At 40.0% G+C, this 15959-nt stretch overlaps 1 protein-coding gene across 3 annotated transcripts; it reads left to right on the top strand.

Moving 5' to 3' along the window:
- The first annotated feature begins 302 nt into the window (after positions 1 to 302).
- On the top strand, positions 303 to 14872 carry LOC108982152. 3 transcript variants are annotated; one of them, XM_018953449.2, is made up of 9 exons: positions 308 to 1143; positions 2683 to 2868; positions 4873 to 4965; positions 5523 to 5705; positions 5781 to 5883; positions 5962 to 6147; positions 12480 to 13681; positions 13871 to 14283; positions 14376 to 14872. In XM_018953449.2, exons 1-9 carry the CDS (start codon positions 898 to 900, stop codon positions 14434 to 14436), a joined length of 2673 nt encoding a protein of 890 aa, XP_018808994.2. In that variant the 5' UTR covers positions 308 to 897; the 3' UTR covers positions 14437 to 14872. The 3 variants fall into 3 exon arrangements, with proteins under 3 accessions (XP_035544724.1, XP_018808994.2, XP_018808995.2); XM_035688831.1 differs by lacking the exon at positions 14376 to 14872 and having other exon boundaries at positions 303 to 1143; positions 13846 to 13942; XM_018953450.2 differs by lacking the exon at positions 4873 to 4965.
- The last annotated feature ends 1087 nt before the right edge of the window (positions 14873 to 15959 follow it).

The following is a 15959-nucleotide window of genomic DNA, read 5'->3' as shown; positions in this document are numbered from 1 at the left end:
ATACTCCTCCCACTATGGATTGCAGTTTGTACTTTGAATGAGTTATGCTACAATTCACACTCTTATCTTACTTTAATCTCTTTTCTTCACCATTGAATCATTATTTACGTTTTTAAGAGAGAGTTTCAAAGATTGTTGAGCTATCACACCTCATCACAATTGTGATAACAATAATAAAAATGTATTTTGTGGAATTTTCTACTTTGAATTAGAAATTGTTTATCCATTTTATATTGTAAAACGGATAAATAATTTAGGAAGAAAAGGGCAGATACAAACCAAGAGGGAGGAGAGAGCTGGTAGGGGAATGTACCCTCAGGCGCGACGCCAGTAAAAGGAAAGAAGTGGGGCGCATGAAAAGGGTTAAAATCTGAAACCAGCGGCACGGTAACAGAGAAGAGAAAGAAGAGAAGAGAAGAGGTCAAAAGGTGGGAAATGAAAGGAAAGAGAGAAAGAGACACCTGTGTACTGGTATCTGCGTATTTATGCTCTCTGTTCTCTTCTTAGTTTCTCAACTTTCTTTCTCTGAAAACACTACGACATTTGTAATCGCCAATGTTCCCTACTCTTTAACTTCTCTCTACACCTCTTTGGATCTTCCTTTCCCCCACCATCTCCTCCTGCTTCTCCTTTCATATCCTCCCCTCCCTCTTTTAGTTCCACTTCCTCCGTTGTTTCGTCTCTTTCGTTCTTAGCCTGTCCGATCGCCCGAGATCAAGTCTCGTTTCATATCAACGACGCCGATTTTGCGTTTGATTCGTCCGTTCATTCCAACCGCGGTTATGTTTACACCGTCGATTCCTGCGCCGGCGGGTTCCGGAGCCGTAGGTGGCGTGCTGTGTCTTTGAGGGATTTCGCTGTTATTCGCTGGTCATTTAGCGGAACTTGGGTCCTTTTATGGGCGATACTCGGGATTGGTTGCCTGAACCAAACGGCGCCGTTTTGGATCAGAGGCCGCCATCGTCTTCGTCATCGCTGTTCTCGTCGAATCAAACGGTAATTGGTGCCGTGTACTGGCAAAGAGCCGAGGACGCTACGCAGGGGGTCATAGCCCAGGTTCAGCCCACTGTTGTCTCTGAAAATAGGAGGAAAGCGGTCATTGATTACGTGCAGAGGCTCATTACAAGTTGCCTTGGTTGTGAGGTGAGCTACCAATAGCTACATATGTTTGCGTTTGGATGTGTTGTGTATGTGTGTGTGTGTGGATCCCTGTGCATTTATTTATACATGTAGATAACTTCGTAAATGAATAATTTTCTAGAAGTACTTGTAGTAATTAGATTAATTTGTTAACTAAAATCGCTTTTTGTAATAGAATTTCTGACTCTGGCAATGAGAACTCAGCTCACTTAGCCGGCAAAAGAATCACAATTATAGAATGAGTTTGTGTGGTGAACAGATTTTGAATAAACTATCATCAGGCTACAGCCACTGCACGGATTTTATATAGCAAGATAAAAAAAAAAAATATATTATTCACCGTACAATTATAGGAGTTGGAAACTTACTTGAGTACGCGTCCACTGATTAGTGCATGCCAATTGTATCATCACCTAGAGTGGCCAGCTTCTCAATATATGTACCAAGAAGATGTAGATTATTATCTAAATAAAATTAATGGGAACGGCAAAGTTTTCTCTCTTCAATGGAAAAAATAGTGATAAACTTAAACCATCTGTTGAAGCAGTTTTTTATTGAGAAAGTTTTTTGAGGTATATGTTTATTGGAGTTTGAAAAAGTAGTTAAAAACTTATAAAGATATTTGGGGAGAAAATTCTTGTGACAAGTTATTTTTCTGACTTTTTTTTTTTTGTTTTTGTGTTTTTTCACACAAACCAACTCAAATGAGTAAAAGATAATTGTTTTTGAGATTTTTTTGGTGTCTAAAGAATATTTGGATTGAAGGTGAAATGTTTAGAGTCGGAGATTGTTTTCTTAAATATTTTATCCCCAAACAGGGCCGTGGAGTTTTATTTTTCAACCGGTGCAAGTGTCATATAGTTTGGGTGTTTGGGGCATATTTTTTCTGTAGGCCACAATAGATGAACATGTTTTCTGTTTAAGGTAACCGTGTTTTCTGTTTATTGATGTTTTAAAGAAGATTGAGATCTGTTTGCATAAGTTTGCTTTCTCTTCCAGAAGTCACCCATCATATATTTCTTGTATACTGGGTCATTGTGAAGGTTATGCGGTGTGACTGCCATATGCAATAATTTTGGAGAGAGATTGGACTATTTGGACAGACTTAATTCTTATGTGAATGTCCTAAATGTGGGTTTTTCATGGGGAAGACCAATTATGAACTTGATAAGCTGAGAATGAGTTTTATGCCATCGTTGGGTATTGGAGTAACAAACTTGTTTGCTTCTGGATTTCTCCATTTGTGTGTTTTTTAATCCTATTTTTCTCAATATTCTTCCATATTAGCATCGAGATCTGGTTGCAGACTAAAATTCATGTAATGGTTTTTGATCTGAGGGAAAACAAATCTTAATATTAGATGGGGTGAATTCCTGTTCCCATTCCCTCCTTTACTAGGGATTATCCCTTGTATATCCCCAGTCTACTTGGGTGGCGCCCCTTGCTCCCTTCAGTAAATCGCTGTGAGGTTATTTATCAAAAAATAAAAAGGGATAACCTATTCGAAAAAGTAGATTGCTTTCTAACCCATGTTTGTTGCAGGTATTTCCCTTTGGGTCTGTACCGCTAAAGACCTATCTGCCTGATGGAGATATTGATTTGACTGCCTTTGGTGGTCTAAATGTGGAGGAGGCATTGGCCAGCGATGTTTTTTCTGTCCTTGAAAGAGAAGATCAGAATGGGGCTGCAGAGTTCATAGTAAAGGATGTCCAATTGATTCGTGCTGAGGTTTCTAGCTTAAATCCATATCTTTACCAAAGATCTTTCCGATCCATATTTTCATTAAGTTCTTTGATCACCAATTAAGTTGAGACTTTTTTTGCTTAATTGCTGTACATGCAAAATATTGATTACATCAATTTTTGTTTCCTTGTTTGTATTGGAGAGTAAATTCTTAATTGTTACCATAAGTAGTTTTTGTTTCACTTGTTTGTATCGTGGAAGTAGCATTCTTAATTGTTACCCAGTAGCAAGTGAAGTCTCCCAAAAAAAAAGCAAAGAGCAGGAAATCTATACAATATTGAAATCTGTTGAATATTATGTCTAGGATCATTTTTTTTTATAGTTTAAAGCATTTTTCATTATAAAGGCCTGGTTTGTTTGTGAAAGTTACTTGATCACCTCGCTGCTTGCATTTGTGGATATGTTTGTCATTTGGCTTTTCGATAATTCAATAAAAGAGTATAATGGCAGCTCCCATCCCCCTTGTGGCAAAATGAAAATTTGATTGTGAATGCTTGATTTTATAAAGCCATTATATATTATTTTTATGTTGAAATATCTATAAGTTACATTCGAAAAGGGTTGATAACCATTCCATTCTTAGAGGAATTTCTTTATTACATGCATATTGGCTGAGAAGATAGTAGCTGTAAGATACATTTTCTCGAGTCGGCATCTCTGTGTATGTAAAGGTTGGGTCAGAAAGTGCAATTCTGTCTGTCATGGTTGGTTAGATAATGCAGGTAGGGCTGGAGAGTGAGGCGGTAGCATTTTAGTAGCTATTCATTTGTTATTCTTGGATGCGGAATGGTAACATCTTTCACCGCCACAGCTAGCGTTCCTCCACTTCACACCCCCCTAAAAATCCGGATGACTTCAGGCAGCAAGTTGTAGCTTCAAGTATCTAAAGCGAAGCTTGATATGTGGCCAAATGTTTGTTGTTGATTGTTGTTCAGAGAGATTCACTAATTTTGTTGTTTTATCTACTCATGCATATAAACTTGCCTAGCTTTATGCTACTCCATATGGTCATCAAGTTGCTCATCGGTTTAGATCCTTTGCTTTAGCCTTTAGCCACTTTATACACCATAGCTTTGGCCTAAATGTGTGCTTTTATGCAACCCCTTGACAGAATGGCATGAACATATTCAATGTTGAATTGAGGCCCACAGTAAAAACATCATGAACAGCCCCGAGATTAGTCGGAATGCTTTTCCCGGACACCCGGTGCCAATAATAAAAAAAAAACATCATGAAAAGTATGGGTCAATTATAACCAATAGGTATTGAATGGGGGAAAAGTTACATGAGACTAGTATTTTACTTAAAAAAAAAACAAAGATTACATGAGACCAGTATAGTTGAGGTGGCCATTTTTGTAGACATGTTAGCCCTCAACTAATGGTATGCAGGGTGTGTGTCTTCTCCTAAAGTAAGAGTTTCTCTTACCATTGGGTTGGTTGTTGGAATGGAACTCTGCATGGAGGTGGATTTTTGTTCAAGTGGATAATCTGAAAGTCTGTGGTGTTACAACCCATCTTACCTTATTTAGTCTTAGAAACTATTTTATGCTACAATCTCTTCTTGTATGGTTAATCTGTACATACTCTTTTCCAGTAAAGTCATGGCCACCCTGTTGGGGGGTTGTGGCATGCTGAGGCAAGTTCAAATCTTTAGGGTTTCTGTTTGCATATTCATGTTTTTCATTTGACCATTTCCTTCTGAGAGTCCTTTTCAAATTTACAGTCAACTATATTGCATGCAGGATTTTGTTGACCTATACTTTTATTTTCCCTCTCATTCTATCTCATAAACCTGGTCACTGCACCATTGTATAGAGGTTCACTGTTCACGATGAATGTATGCTTGCATACCCTTTTACCTCTACGTTTTTGCTGTTTCTATGAGATATGCTGTGTTTAGGGTATGATTTTTAAATGAATCATTGTTTTTCTTCTAGTAAGTTACATCTTAGTCCCATATAAGATATATAGTGTTTCATGTTGGCAGGTTAAGCTTGTAAAGTGTCTTGTACAGAACATTGTGGTTGATATTTCATTCAATCAGCTAGGAGGGCTCTGTACGTTATGCTTTCTTGAGCAGGTAGCCTTCTCTGAAAAAGTTGTAATATAAACAAAGAAACTTATAATATAAATGAAGAGTGCTTTCTTGCTTAATAACTGGATGCTTGAGTATATGTAGTGAATTGGTTATATATAAATACGTACCGAAAGAACTTAATGATTTATAGCTTTTAGATCACAAAGCTGTTCATCTGAGGGAAAGAAATATATGGATATTTACAACCATTATTTTTATTATTTACTAATCTTTTATGCAGAGAGGAGTCTGCATATTTAATGTATTCTACTGTCTTATCCTATCAATGTTTTCTTTGGTTTTCCTTTTCTTTAGTGACATTTTTGCTGGCAATTTTGGGTACAATACCCTCATTTGCTTTTCCTAACTTTTTACAATTTCCATGCTCATCAGATGTGAATTACTAAACATATGCAGGATAGTTTACAAATCATGTAATAAGAAGTATACACTATAATAGAATGTGGAGCTCTTCTATGTTTGCCTTTGGTCTTCTGGAGTTTGTAGGGTTAGGTTTCTGCTTTTCGATTTTGACATTCTCAGTGCTGCTGAATGCACAGGTTGATCGCAAGATTGGCAAAGATCATCTATTCAAACGTAGTATTATCCTGGTTAAGGCTTGGTGCTACTACGAGAGCCGTATTCTTGGTGCTCATCATGGCTTGATTTCTACATATGCCTTGGAGACTTTGGTTCTATATATTTTTCATCTTTTCCATGCATCCTTAAACGGTCCTCTAGCAGTAAGTGCTTGCATGAATTGGCACTGGTATGCAACTCAATGTATGACATGAACTTGACCATATTTTTCTCTTCAGGTTTTATATAAATTTTTGGACTATTTTAGCAAATTTGACTGGGAAAACTACTGCATCAGCTTGAATGGTCCAGTCCGCATATCCTCACTGCCCAACCTTATGGGTGAGCAACATCTTTTTGCATGCATGGCACACTTTTTGGTTTAGATGCCTCTTAGTCATTGTTTGGTCCTTTTTGCAGCTGAGACACCTGAAAATGATGGCAGTGATCTACTGCTCAGTAGTGATTTTCTCAAGCAATGTTTAGAAATGTTCTCAGTTTCCTCAAGGAGCTACGAGCCTAATTCAAGGACATTTCCACCGAAGCATCTGAACATAGTTGATCCATTAAAAGAAAATAATAACCTTGGCCGTAGTGTAAGCAAAGGTGAAGTCATTTTCGTTTTCCTCTCTCTCATTCCATTGGGACAAAATATTTGAGGTTTGCATTATAGTACTAGTGATGAAAACCCAGTGAATTCCTTCTGGAATTTTGAAATTTACCTTTTGTAACTTTAAAAGCTGGATAAGTTATCCAAAAAAAAAGTCAATTTTTTCCGGGGGAAATTTTTTACATGAAACCCAACATATTTTGGTGACATCACGTGACATAGGAGAGATTAACATTTTGAATATTGTTATAAGTAAGAAGATTAAGGTGCGGTTTGCATAGTGAGATGAGATGAGATGATTTTAGATGAAAGTTGAAATTTGAATAAAATATTGTTAGAATATTATTTTTTAATATTATTATTGTTTTGAGATTTGAAAAAGTTGAATTGTTTATTATATTTTGTGTGAGAATTTGAAAAAATTGTAATGATGAGATGAGACACTTTCACTATCTAAACGGGGCTTTAGTGTGAATGTTTTTGTGTTTTGAGCTGGGGGGCCTATTGATATAGTCATAGAATGATATGTGAGTTCAAATTTTGGACATTTTCTTTTCTTTTCAGCAGTTTCATAAGCATTTGACATTTAGAAGGCTCCAAACAATGAGGTTGCTAATGTTGGGTTGGAACTTGAGTCTTTTTCTCTCCGTACACTTAGTCTTTTTCTCTCCATACACTTTAAAAAAAAAATGTTTTTGTTGGTCCCGTCGTCGATGGTGCTAAGTTGATAGCATAGTAGACTTGTGGTGGCGATGGGCCATAGTAAGGAGTTGATCATAAACTCCAAACGTTTCACACTTGTGAAAGAGGGGGGTAGTTTGATTATTATAGAGAGGGGTTGGAGGGTGGTGGCTAAGGTGGTGTTGGGTCCTTCAGCGATACAATGGCTGGCGAAAGCGATGGAGGCCTGCACAAAGGAAGAAAAAAGAGACTACTACGCCATAGTCCGGGAAGGCAGCCGTAGTTTCATAGCCCAACGCTGTTCGAATGCTCGAGGACGATATATGGCGGTGGTGGAATATGGTGGTGGAGGGAGGAAGAACTTTATCTTTGTTCCTGAGGAAGAGGGTAGGGGTTGGACTAGGATGGGAGAGGCGTTGCATGACTGTTTCTTGGATAGAAGTCCCCATAGTGATGGGCAAGGGAAAGAGAAGGTAGCCATGGCTCAGCCATTGCAGCACTCTTACAGGGTGGCGTTGAGGTTGGAACAGTCGCCTGAGTCTCGGTTTGGGTATGCTGGCAGGTTGGGTTAGAGTGGCACGTTTTCAGGACAAGAGACTGACAGAGTGGTGCGTCCAGTACAGTGGCAGGGTGGTGGTAGCAAAGGGGGCGTGACAGAGGGAGAGAATATGAATATCTTATTGGAAGCCAAGATGCAACTTGAAGATCTGCAAAACAAAATAGAGTGGTTAATTAGGAAGGAGATGGTGTCTAATAACAAGGGACCAAGAGGGGCTCTTAGCTACGGGGGCTGAGTTTGTGGGTGTCGGGCTTCATTCAAATAGTTGGGCATGAGCCCAGATTTCCAACGTCCTTTACTAAGGATAACGGGCAAGTGGGACATAGTGGAAGTGGGCCTAGTAAGCCTGTTTCGGAAGTAAAAAACAATTGGAGGATCCATTTGGAGGGTGACCCGAGACCCATCTCCAACGGTAACTCCACTTGTGTGCTGAGACCAGTGTCGGAAGCAGCGAGGTTCACGGTGGGTCCTTCACCGGTGGCCTAGACAGTGCTGGCGACGGTGGTGGAGCAAATTCTCCCTTCGCATGAATCGGAAAAAGAAATATCGATGGAGGGTCACAGAAAAAGAGATATTGATGGAGTAGATTCTCCCTTCGCAGCGAGGTTCACGGTGGGTCCTTCGCTAGTGGCCCAGACAGTGCTGGCGATGGTGGTGGAGCAGATTCTCCCTTTGCGTGAACTGGAAAAATTGATGTTGCCAGTCAATTTTTTTTCCAGATGGAGAACTTGTCGATACACAGAACATGCCGATAGAGACTATGGATTTATTATTGGCACAGTTTGAACAGTGTTGAGGGGAAGACAATGCTGAGGGGTTTTTGCAGAGGTCTACAGAGCCCAGTGAGAATTTACTGGAGGAGGGGCTGTGAGGATTGTAGAACTTGGGAAAGACAGTGTAGAGGGGCTATCGCAGAGTTTCATGGAGCCTAGTGCTGACATGGTCTTGGTTCTTAAAACCCAGGTGAGCGCATTCCCTACTAAAAATGTGGTGGTCAATATGGGTAATGAGGTTGAATGGGAAGGACATAATCTGTTTGGAGGCGAGGGAGAAACAGGTGTTAGAGAGCCATTCCCGTTGACCTGTTTGTTTCCTAAATGAGTTTGAAATTTCTGATTGGGTATTCAAAATGGTTAAGGATATTCAACATGTGGTGGGTTATGAAGAGCAGTTTATGGCCCTTCTCACGGCCATTGAGGTAGGCCATTCTCAGTCCAAGAAAATTGGTTCCAAGAAGCAGAGGGAACTTAACAGACTTAAATGGTCGCTGAATGAGGGTAGCTCAAGTCATGATAGGAGCAAAGGGAAGGGTATGCATGTTTTTTTATGAAGCCAAAAATTGTGTCTGGGAATGTACGCGGGTTGAATGAGGTTAATAAACACCTTCATATAAAGAATTTGCTTCAGGACTGGAAAGCGGATATTGTGTTTACAAGAAACCAATTTGAAGCTGGTGTTTAGAAAATAGTGAGAAGTGTGTGGTGTTGTCCATATGCGGATTGGGTATATTTGGCTTCAAATGGGGCATCGGGTGGGATTCTAGTGATGTGGGATAAAAGGGTGGTGGAAAAAATGGAGGAGTTTGTAGGGGAATACACAGTGGTTTGCTCTTTTAAGATGGTGGAGGATAATTTCTTATGGGTGTTTGCAGGTATATATGGACCAAATGCTGACAATATCAGACGTTGTCTGTGGGAAGAACTTGCAGGAATGTACAGTTGGTGGGACCTTCCCTGGTGCATGGGTGGTGATTTTAATGTGGTAAGATTTCCTAACGAGAGGTCTGATAATAGTTGGATTTGTCCAGCCATGACAGAATTTTCAGATTGCATTTTTTATTTGAATTTGGTGGATCTCCCACTGATAGGTGGGCCTTTTACCTGGTTGAATAGTCAGACGTGGTCTCGACTGGATAGATTCTTAGAATCGCTGGGTTGGAAAATTCATTATCTGGAGGTATGTCAGAAGAGATTACCATGACTATTCTCGGATCACTTCCCCATTTTATTGGATGGAGGTGGCATCCAAGGAGGTCGTCGCTATTTCAAATTCGAAAACATGTGGCTCAAAAGCCAAGGCTTCGTGGGAAGGGTAAGACAGTGGTGGTCCTCTTATCAGTTTTTTGGTACCCTTTCTCATATACTTGCAGGCAAACTAAAAGCTCTAAAGAATGATCTAAAGCTTTGGAATCTCCAATCTTTTAGAGATACAGGGGTGCAAAAGAGATCTAGGATGGAGGAATTACAGAACATTGAGAGGATCACTGAATATGGAGTTCTCACCACAGAGGAAGTCTCACGTAAGGCAGAACTTGTCTCAGAGTTGGAAAGAGTATTATCCTTGGAGGAAATATCGTGGCGTCAGAAGTCAAGAGCACTTTGGTTGAAAGAAGGGGATCGAAGCACAAATTTTTTCCATAGAGTGGCTAACTCTCACAGGAGAAATAGTACCATTGAAATGCTTAAAATCAATGGTAGTGAAAGCACGGAGGCTTCAGAGATCCGAGAACATGTGGTGACTTTTTATGGAAACCTATTTAGAGAAGGCGAGGGGTGGAGGCCAAAATTAGATGGACTTGGTTTTGATTGGAAAGATCTTTTGACGAAGAGGAGGTGTATGAAATGGTCAGAGGAATGACGAAAGATTATGCATCAGGTCCAGACTGCTTTTCACTGGGTTTCTTCCAAACTTGTTGGAAGGTTGTGAAAGAAGACATTATGAATGTGTTCCAAGAATTATTTATGGCGGGGAAGTTCAAGAAAAGTCTGAATGCTACATTTCTTGTTTTGATCCCGAAGAAGGCTGGTGCATTGGAAATGAAGGACTTTAGGCTTATTAGCCTCATAAATGGGGTATACAAAATTATTTTTAAGGTGCTTGCAAATAGGCTAGGGATGGCCATTGGTAAGATAATCTCAAAGCCACAGAATGCCTTAAGGGGTCGTTAAATTCTTGATTCTGTCCTAATTGCCAATGAATGTCTGGATAGTAAGTTAGCCAATGAATGTCTGGATAGTAAGTTAAAGTCTGGTATTGCAGGGATTATCTATAAACTAGATATGGAGAAGGCATATGATCATGAAAACTGAGACTCTCTTGTATTTATTGAAGAGATGTGGCTTTGGGGAGAAATGGTGTAGGTGGATCAGATGGTGCATTTTAACGGCAAGATTTTCAATTTTAATCAATGGCAACCCAAAGGGCTTTTTCAACAGCTCATGAGGTCTAAGACAGGGAGATCCCCTGTCCCATTTTTTATTTGTTATCATCATGGAGGCTCTGAGTAGGATGTTATCGACGATGGTCAGTCATGGGTTTTTGTCTGGATTCTCAGTGAGTGATCCGAATAGGGGCTTGATCTCGGTTTCACACCTATTATTTGCAGATGACACTAATCTTCTACGAAGTAGAGCAAGACCAACTTCGGGCTTTGAAGGCTCTTCTCTTTTGTTTTGAAGTAGCGTCAGGGCTGAGAGTGAATTTTGATAAATTAGAGTTAGTGGCAGTTGGGAACGTCAGTAATTCTCGGCATTTGGCTAACACACTTGGGTGTAAGGTTGCCTCTTTGCCTATGACATATTTGGGGTTACCGTTGGGGGCTATATCACGAACTTTAGCTATTTGGGATACAATTATTGAGAAAATAGAACGAAGATTGGCAGGGTGGAAGAGATTGTATCTGTCAAAAGGAGGCCGGGTGACCGTTATCAAGAGTACTCTTTCTAACTTACCAACATATTTTATCTTTATTTCCAATTTCAGCTTGTGTGGCGGCGAGGATTGAAAAACTATATCGTGACTTTCTATGGAGTGAACTGAGAGATGAATTCAAGTTCCACCTAGTCAGTTGGGATAAGGTGTGTAGACCAATTTCCTTTGGTGGGTTGGGGATAAAGAATTTGAGAACATTTAACTGGTCACTTCTTGGGAAATGGCTTTGGAGGTACAATATGGAACCGGAAGCTCTCTGGAAACTTGTGGTTGATTGCAAATATGGCAGGGTATGGGAGGGTTGGTGTTCTAGTGAAGGGAATGGGTCTTATGGTGTGGGGGTTTGGAAATACATAAGACGAGGGTGGGGGTGTTTTCTTGATATACTAAATTTATGGTGGGGGAGGGTACTCATAAAATTTTGGAGGGACATTTGGTGTGGGGAAGAGGCACTCATGGACTCGTTCCCTTTGGTTTTCCGAGCGGCACTTGACCAAGAAGCTTCGATGACGAATCTCATGAATCGTTCAAGGGACCAAGTCCAATGGAATATATTCTTTAATAGAGCAGCCCAAGACTGGGAACTAGATAGTTTTGAGGCTTTTTTCAGTTTAGTGTATACTACGAAGCTAAATGGAAGGTGTGGTGATAAGCTGTGGTGGACACCAACAGGTAAGGGTATCTTCTCGGTGCGTTCCTTCTACAAGTCCCTTACCTTACTTCCAAATACTCAATTCCCTTTGAGAAAACTGTGGAGGAATAAGGCACCTCCCAAGACACTCTTCTTCACTTGGATAGAGACCCTGGGTAAGATTTTGACTACGGACAATCCATGAAAGTGTATGGTAATTATTCCTGATTGGTGTTGTATGTGTAAGAAAGTTGGGGAGACAGTGAATCATCTTTTTCTACATTGTGAGACAGCTAGAGTCGTGTGGAGCGAAATGTTCAGTCGTATAGGGTTAAACTGGGTGATGCCTACTACAGTGGTGGAATTATTGGCTAGTTGGGTAATACCGGGTGGAGTTCCACAAATCAAAGCTGTGTGAAAGATGGTTCCTAGCTGCATTATGTGGTGTATATGGCGAGAGCGTAACGAGCGGACATTCAAAGATAAGGAGCGGACCTTAGAGGAGCTTCGAGCTTTATTTTTCTGCACCTTACTTCTTTAGATTATAGCTGTAGATTTTAATGGCCTAAATGTACATGATTTTCTTGTTTCTTTTACAGCAACTTAGATAGGTCTATCCTCTAGTATAACTTCTTGTGTACTTGGGCTATGCCTATTCTTATTAATACTATCGTTTACCTATAAAAAAAAACAATGAGGTTGCTATTACTTTGTTGATCAACAATTACCTGGATGGACTTCTGTAGGAAACTTTTACCGAATAAGGAGTGCTTTCACATATGGTGCTCGGAAGCTTGGGCGTATCCTCTCCCAGCCAGAAGTAAACATTGACGATGAAATCCGTGAGTTTTTCTCTAACACGTTGGATAGACACGGAAGTAGGCAGAGGCCTGATGTTCAAGATCCTGTCCTGGCGTCTGGACATGATATGTTTGGCACCACATCATTATTTTCAGATACAGATTCACAAGAAGATCAGACAATTCATGAATCAGAACATTCTTATGTGAATGGCATGACAGGGGAATGTAGGTTGGGTTATGAGGAATTGATGCATGGTGGGCTCACTAATATTAAGACATCAGGGGCCAGTATGAGCTTTGGCAGAGCCTTGAATGAACCAAAAAGAAGCACTACAAATGCATCAACCTCTTCCATACCAGACTCTGATGGTTCAGGAAATGGGATTACGGTTTCAGAACACCATCTTTCAGGGGATGCCAAAGACGTTGCTGCCTCCAGAATACAGGGTCTTACAATTTCAAATGATGCTACCAAATCCCCCCCTTCAAGTCGTGAGAACGGTATATCCCCTTTGGATAAAGCACATCATGCACCTTATGGAGAGGGACGTGAAGGTAAAGAATGGCCAGAAAATTCTGGTTATGCTGAGAATGATTTTTCTGGGCTTCAGCAAGCACCGCACAAGGAGAAACCCTTGATTACTCCTTGTGGCCTGGATGATAACCAGTTGGTGAGTGATAAGCACAGTTTGTTGTCTGCTGGGTCGAAGCACCAGCTTTCATGTTTGAGCTCAGTTGCTTGGTCCTCAGAAGATCTTTATCCTAATCGTCCTGCTTACCGGGCGTTAAATGGCACTTCTGGGAATCCTGAAGCTTTGAACTCTTTGTCAGATCTCAGTGGGGACTATGAGAGTCACCTTAACAGTTTGCACAATGGTAGGTGGTGCTACGAGCATGCCTCGAGTGCATCTATTACTCCCATGTCTCCACTGTTGGTTCCACAGCTCCATGGCAAAAAGCCATGGGATATAATCCGACAGTCTGTCCAGCTAAATAGGAATGTGTTTTCCCAGATGAACGCCAACAGTGTTGTCCCAAGGTCAGGATTCTACCGAATGAACCTACCAATATTGCCCAGTGGTGTGGTATTTGGTACGGAAGAGATGCCAAAGCCACGAGGAACAGGGACATATTTTCCAAACACGGTATGCTCACTTTAAGCCTCTTGATTATCATTGTTTTTGGGGGGTTAATGAAATTTTATGTGGAAACCTTGTGTTGTTTGTGGGGGCCATGCCTTGGTTTGTTTTCAGTGTTGGTATGCAGCTTTGTTCATTAAGTGGTGTAGCTGGTCTAATTATCTTAAAAGTGCTTTTATGCATAAATTTTTGCAGAACCATTACGGGGACAGGCCCTTGACAGCAAGGGGAAGAAATCAAGCACCAGTAAGGTCTCCTCGGAACAATGGAGGTGCCATCTTAACCCCCGAGTCTAATTGGTCCGAGAGAAGCAACCACGAGCTGGCACAAGCACAATTGCCTGTTTATGGTAGTGGAAAGTCCCTGCCTTCATATCACACCTCCGGTTCTCCTGGAAGGAACGTATACTCTACTGCCAATGGTTCTTTGCATCCGTCTGAGAGAGCTGTTGAATTTGGGTTGATTGAGAACCTGCCAGTGGACGGATCTTTGCTAGAAAGGAGCGGACAAAAGAACTATGGCTCAGTGCTTGCTCAAGACTCTAGTGGAAGCCTTCCTTTGCCAGGGATGCAAAGCCCAAAAGCTGTAGTGGATATGAATCAAGAGAGGTATGGATATATCATCATTTTTGAAATTTTTTGTCTGGCACTAGTTGACTTACATGGGACTCATTATGTAAGCTTCTCTGTTTTGGACGTAGGATTGGTGTACAATCATACCGTTTGAAAGATGAAGATGATTTCCCACCTTTATCTGTCTGACTGCAGCGAGAAGGAATGATGGTTTGTATGTATGGTTAGATTTTGAATGATTAGAGAAGTAAACGCTAACAAAGCATAGCCTATGCCCGGGCTCTCAACCTATATGGCTGCTTCATATTCATTTGGAAGCTCAAAAATGGAGTCCCTTTACCGTTTTCCTCTTTGTTGCTCAAAAGCATGTACATTTTACTGATTGTTTTTTTGCCCTCTTCAATCTTGGTAGCTGTGTTTCACCGAGATTCTAGAATATAGAAGAATGTTTGAGATATGGCTTTGCCCCAGGTTTTGTTTTCTATGTAGTTAAAAATTACAAACAAAACAAAAAGGAAAAAGAAAAAAAAATGTTTCTGATGTCGGATGTAACTTAATATAGAAATTGTTTTGCGCAGTTGTAATTATGTAACCTTTTGGTTCTTATACCATTGGAATTGGGGTACATCCGAATTTTCTTCTTCCTGCTTCCTTTTTCTTTTTAGTACGGTACTCTTTGCTTTTACAAGGATGATTAAGATATTAATTATTCTAGTTACAAGTCCATGCGAAGAATGATAGGATTTGATTTGCAAGAAGATTTTTGTGTTTTGTTTGGAAGTTTGAAAAAGTTGTAACGGTTAGATGAAAAAATTAAAGATTTGAAATTGAAAAGTATTTGCATTTGATTGATGTTTGGAAAAGAGATGAGATGATATGGAATGAGATAAGTTTCAAATGAGACTTTAATCATTTGGAAGACAAATCATGCTCTCTCATTTATCCTCTTCATCGACATCGACATGTATATATAAATTTACTTTTGTGGGTAGTCACATTATTTTTGCATCTGGACAGAATGTGGTCGACTTAATGTGGGATATGCTTATGCTTATTATATGTGCATAATTGTAATGGAGGAAACTGTTGGCATTGATATGGTGGCGGGCAGAATTGCGATCACAGGCTGGAACATGTGCTGGAGATCCCTAAATTCTTCGCTAGAGGTCAGCTCAAAAGTTGAACTATTGGCGAAGGTATTTTTTGTTTGACCATTATATGAACTTTTCCTGGTGATCTTGCTATTCATGGTGATCTTTCTGGCGATCTTGCTTTCATGCTAAAATTTACAACAACAAAAAAACCCTTTGAACTTTGTGTTAAAATTTACTTTTGGTTTTATAAAGGCTTCTTAATTTACTTCTTAAGTTTACAAAATTTATTAAGTAGATCCTTTCTGTCTGTATCCCGATCAAATAAACTAATGGCAGCCTTGCCACCTAGCCATCTCCCAAGTCATATTACACTATACACCTAATGAGTCAACTTTATATAACTAACCAAAAAAAAAAAAAGTCAAAAGGGTGTACACGTAAACCAACCCCCCAAGGCAAAATATACGCAGAGTAATAGACCCGATCAACCCACACAAACTTATAAACAAAATAATTATATAAACCGGAAATAACGAAAAATGTTAATATTGTCAGTGCTAAATGAACATATATAAGATTGGTAACTTTGATGAGTTTCGATTCTATCCAGTGAATATA

The sequence above is a fragment of the Juglans regia genome, chromosome 3, assembly GCF_001411555.2.
Source record: "Juglans regia cultivar Chandler chromosome 3, Walnut 2.0, whole genome shotgun sequence".
Lineage (NCBI taxonomy): Eukaryota > Viridiplantae > Streptophyta > Magnoliopsida > Fagales > Juglandaceae > Juglans > Juglans regia.
The sequence above is the reverse complement of the archived record's forward strand: the minus strand, read 5'-3'. Positions and strand labels throughout refer to the sequence as shown.

Coding starts and splice junctions, on each gene's coding strand:
- LOC108982152 (XM_018953449.2), top strand. CDS start 898: ATGGGCGATACTCGGGATTGGTTGCCTGAACCAAACGGCGCCGTTTTG. Junction 5,706..5,780: donor CCTTAAACGGTCCTCTAGCA/GTAAGTGCTTGC, acceptor TTTTCTCTTCAG/GTTTTATATAAATTTTTGGA. Junction 14,284..14,375: donor GTGGATATGAATCAAGAGAG/GTATGGATATAT, acceptor TTTTGGACGTAG/GATTGGTGTACAATCATACC.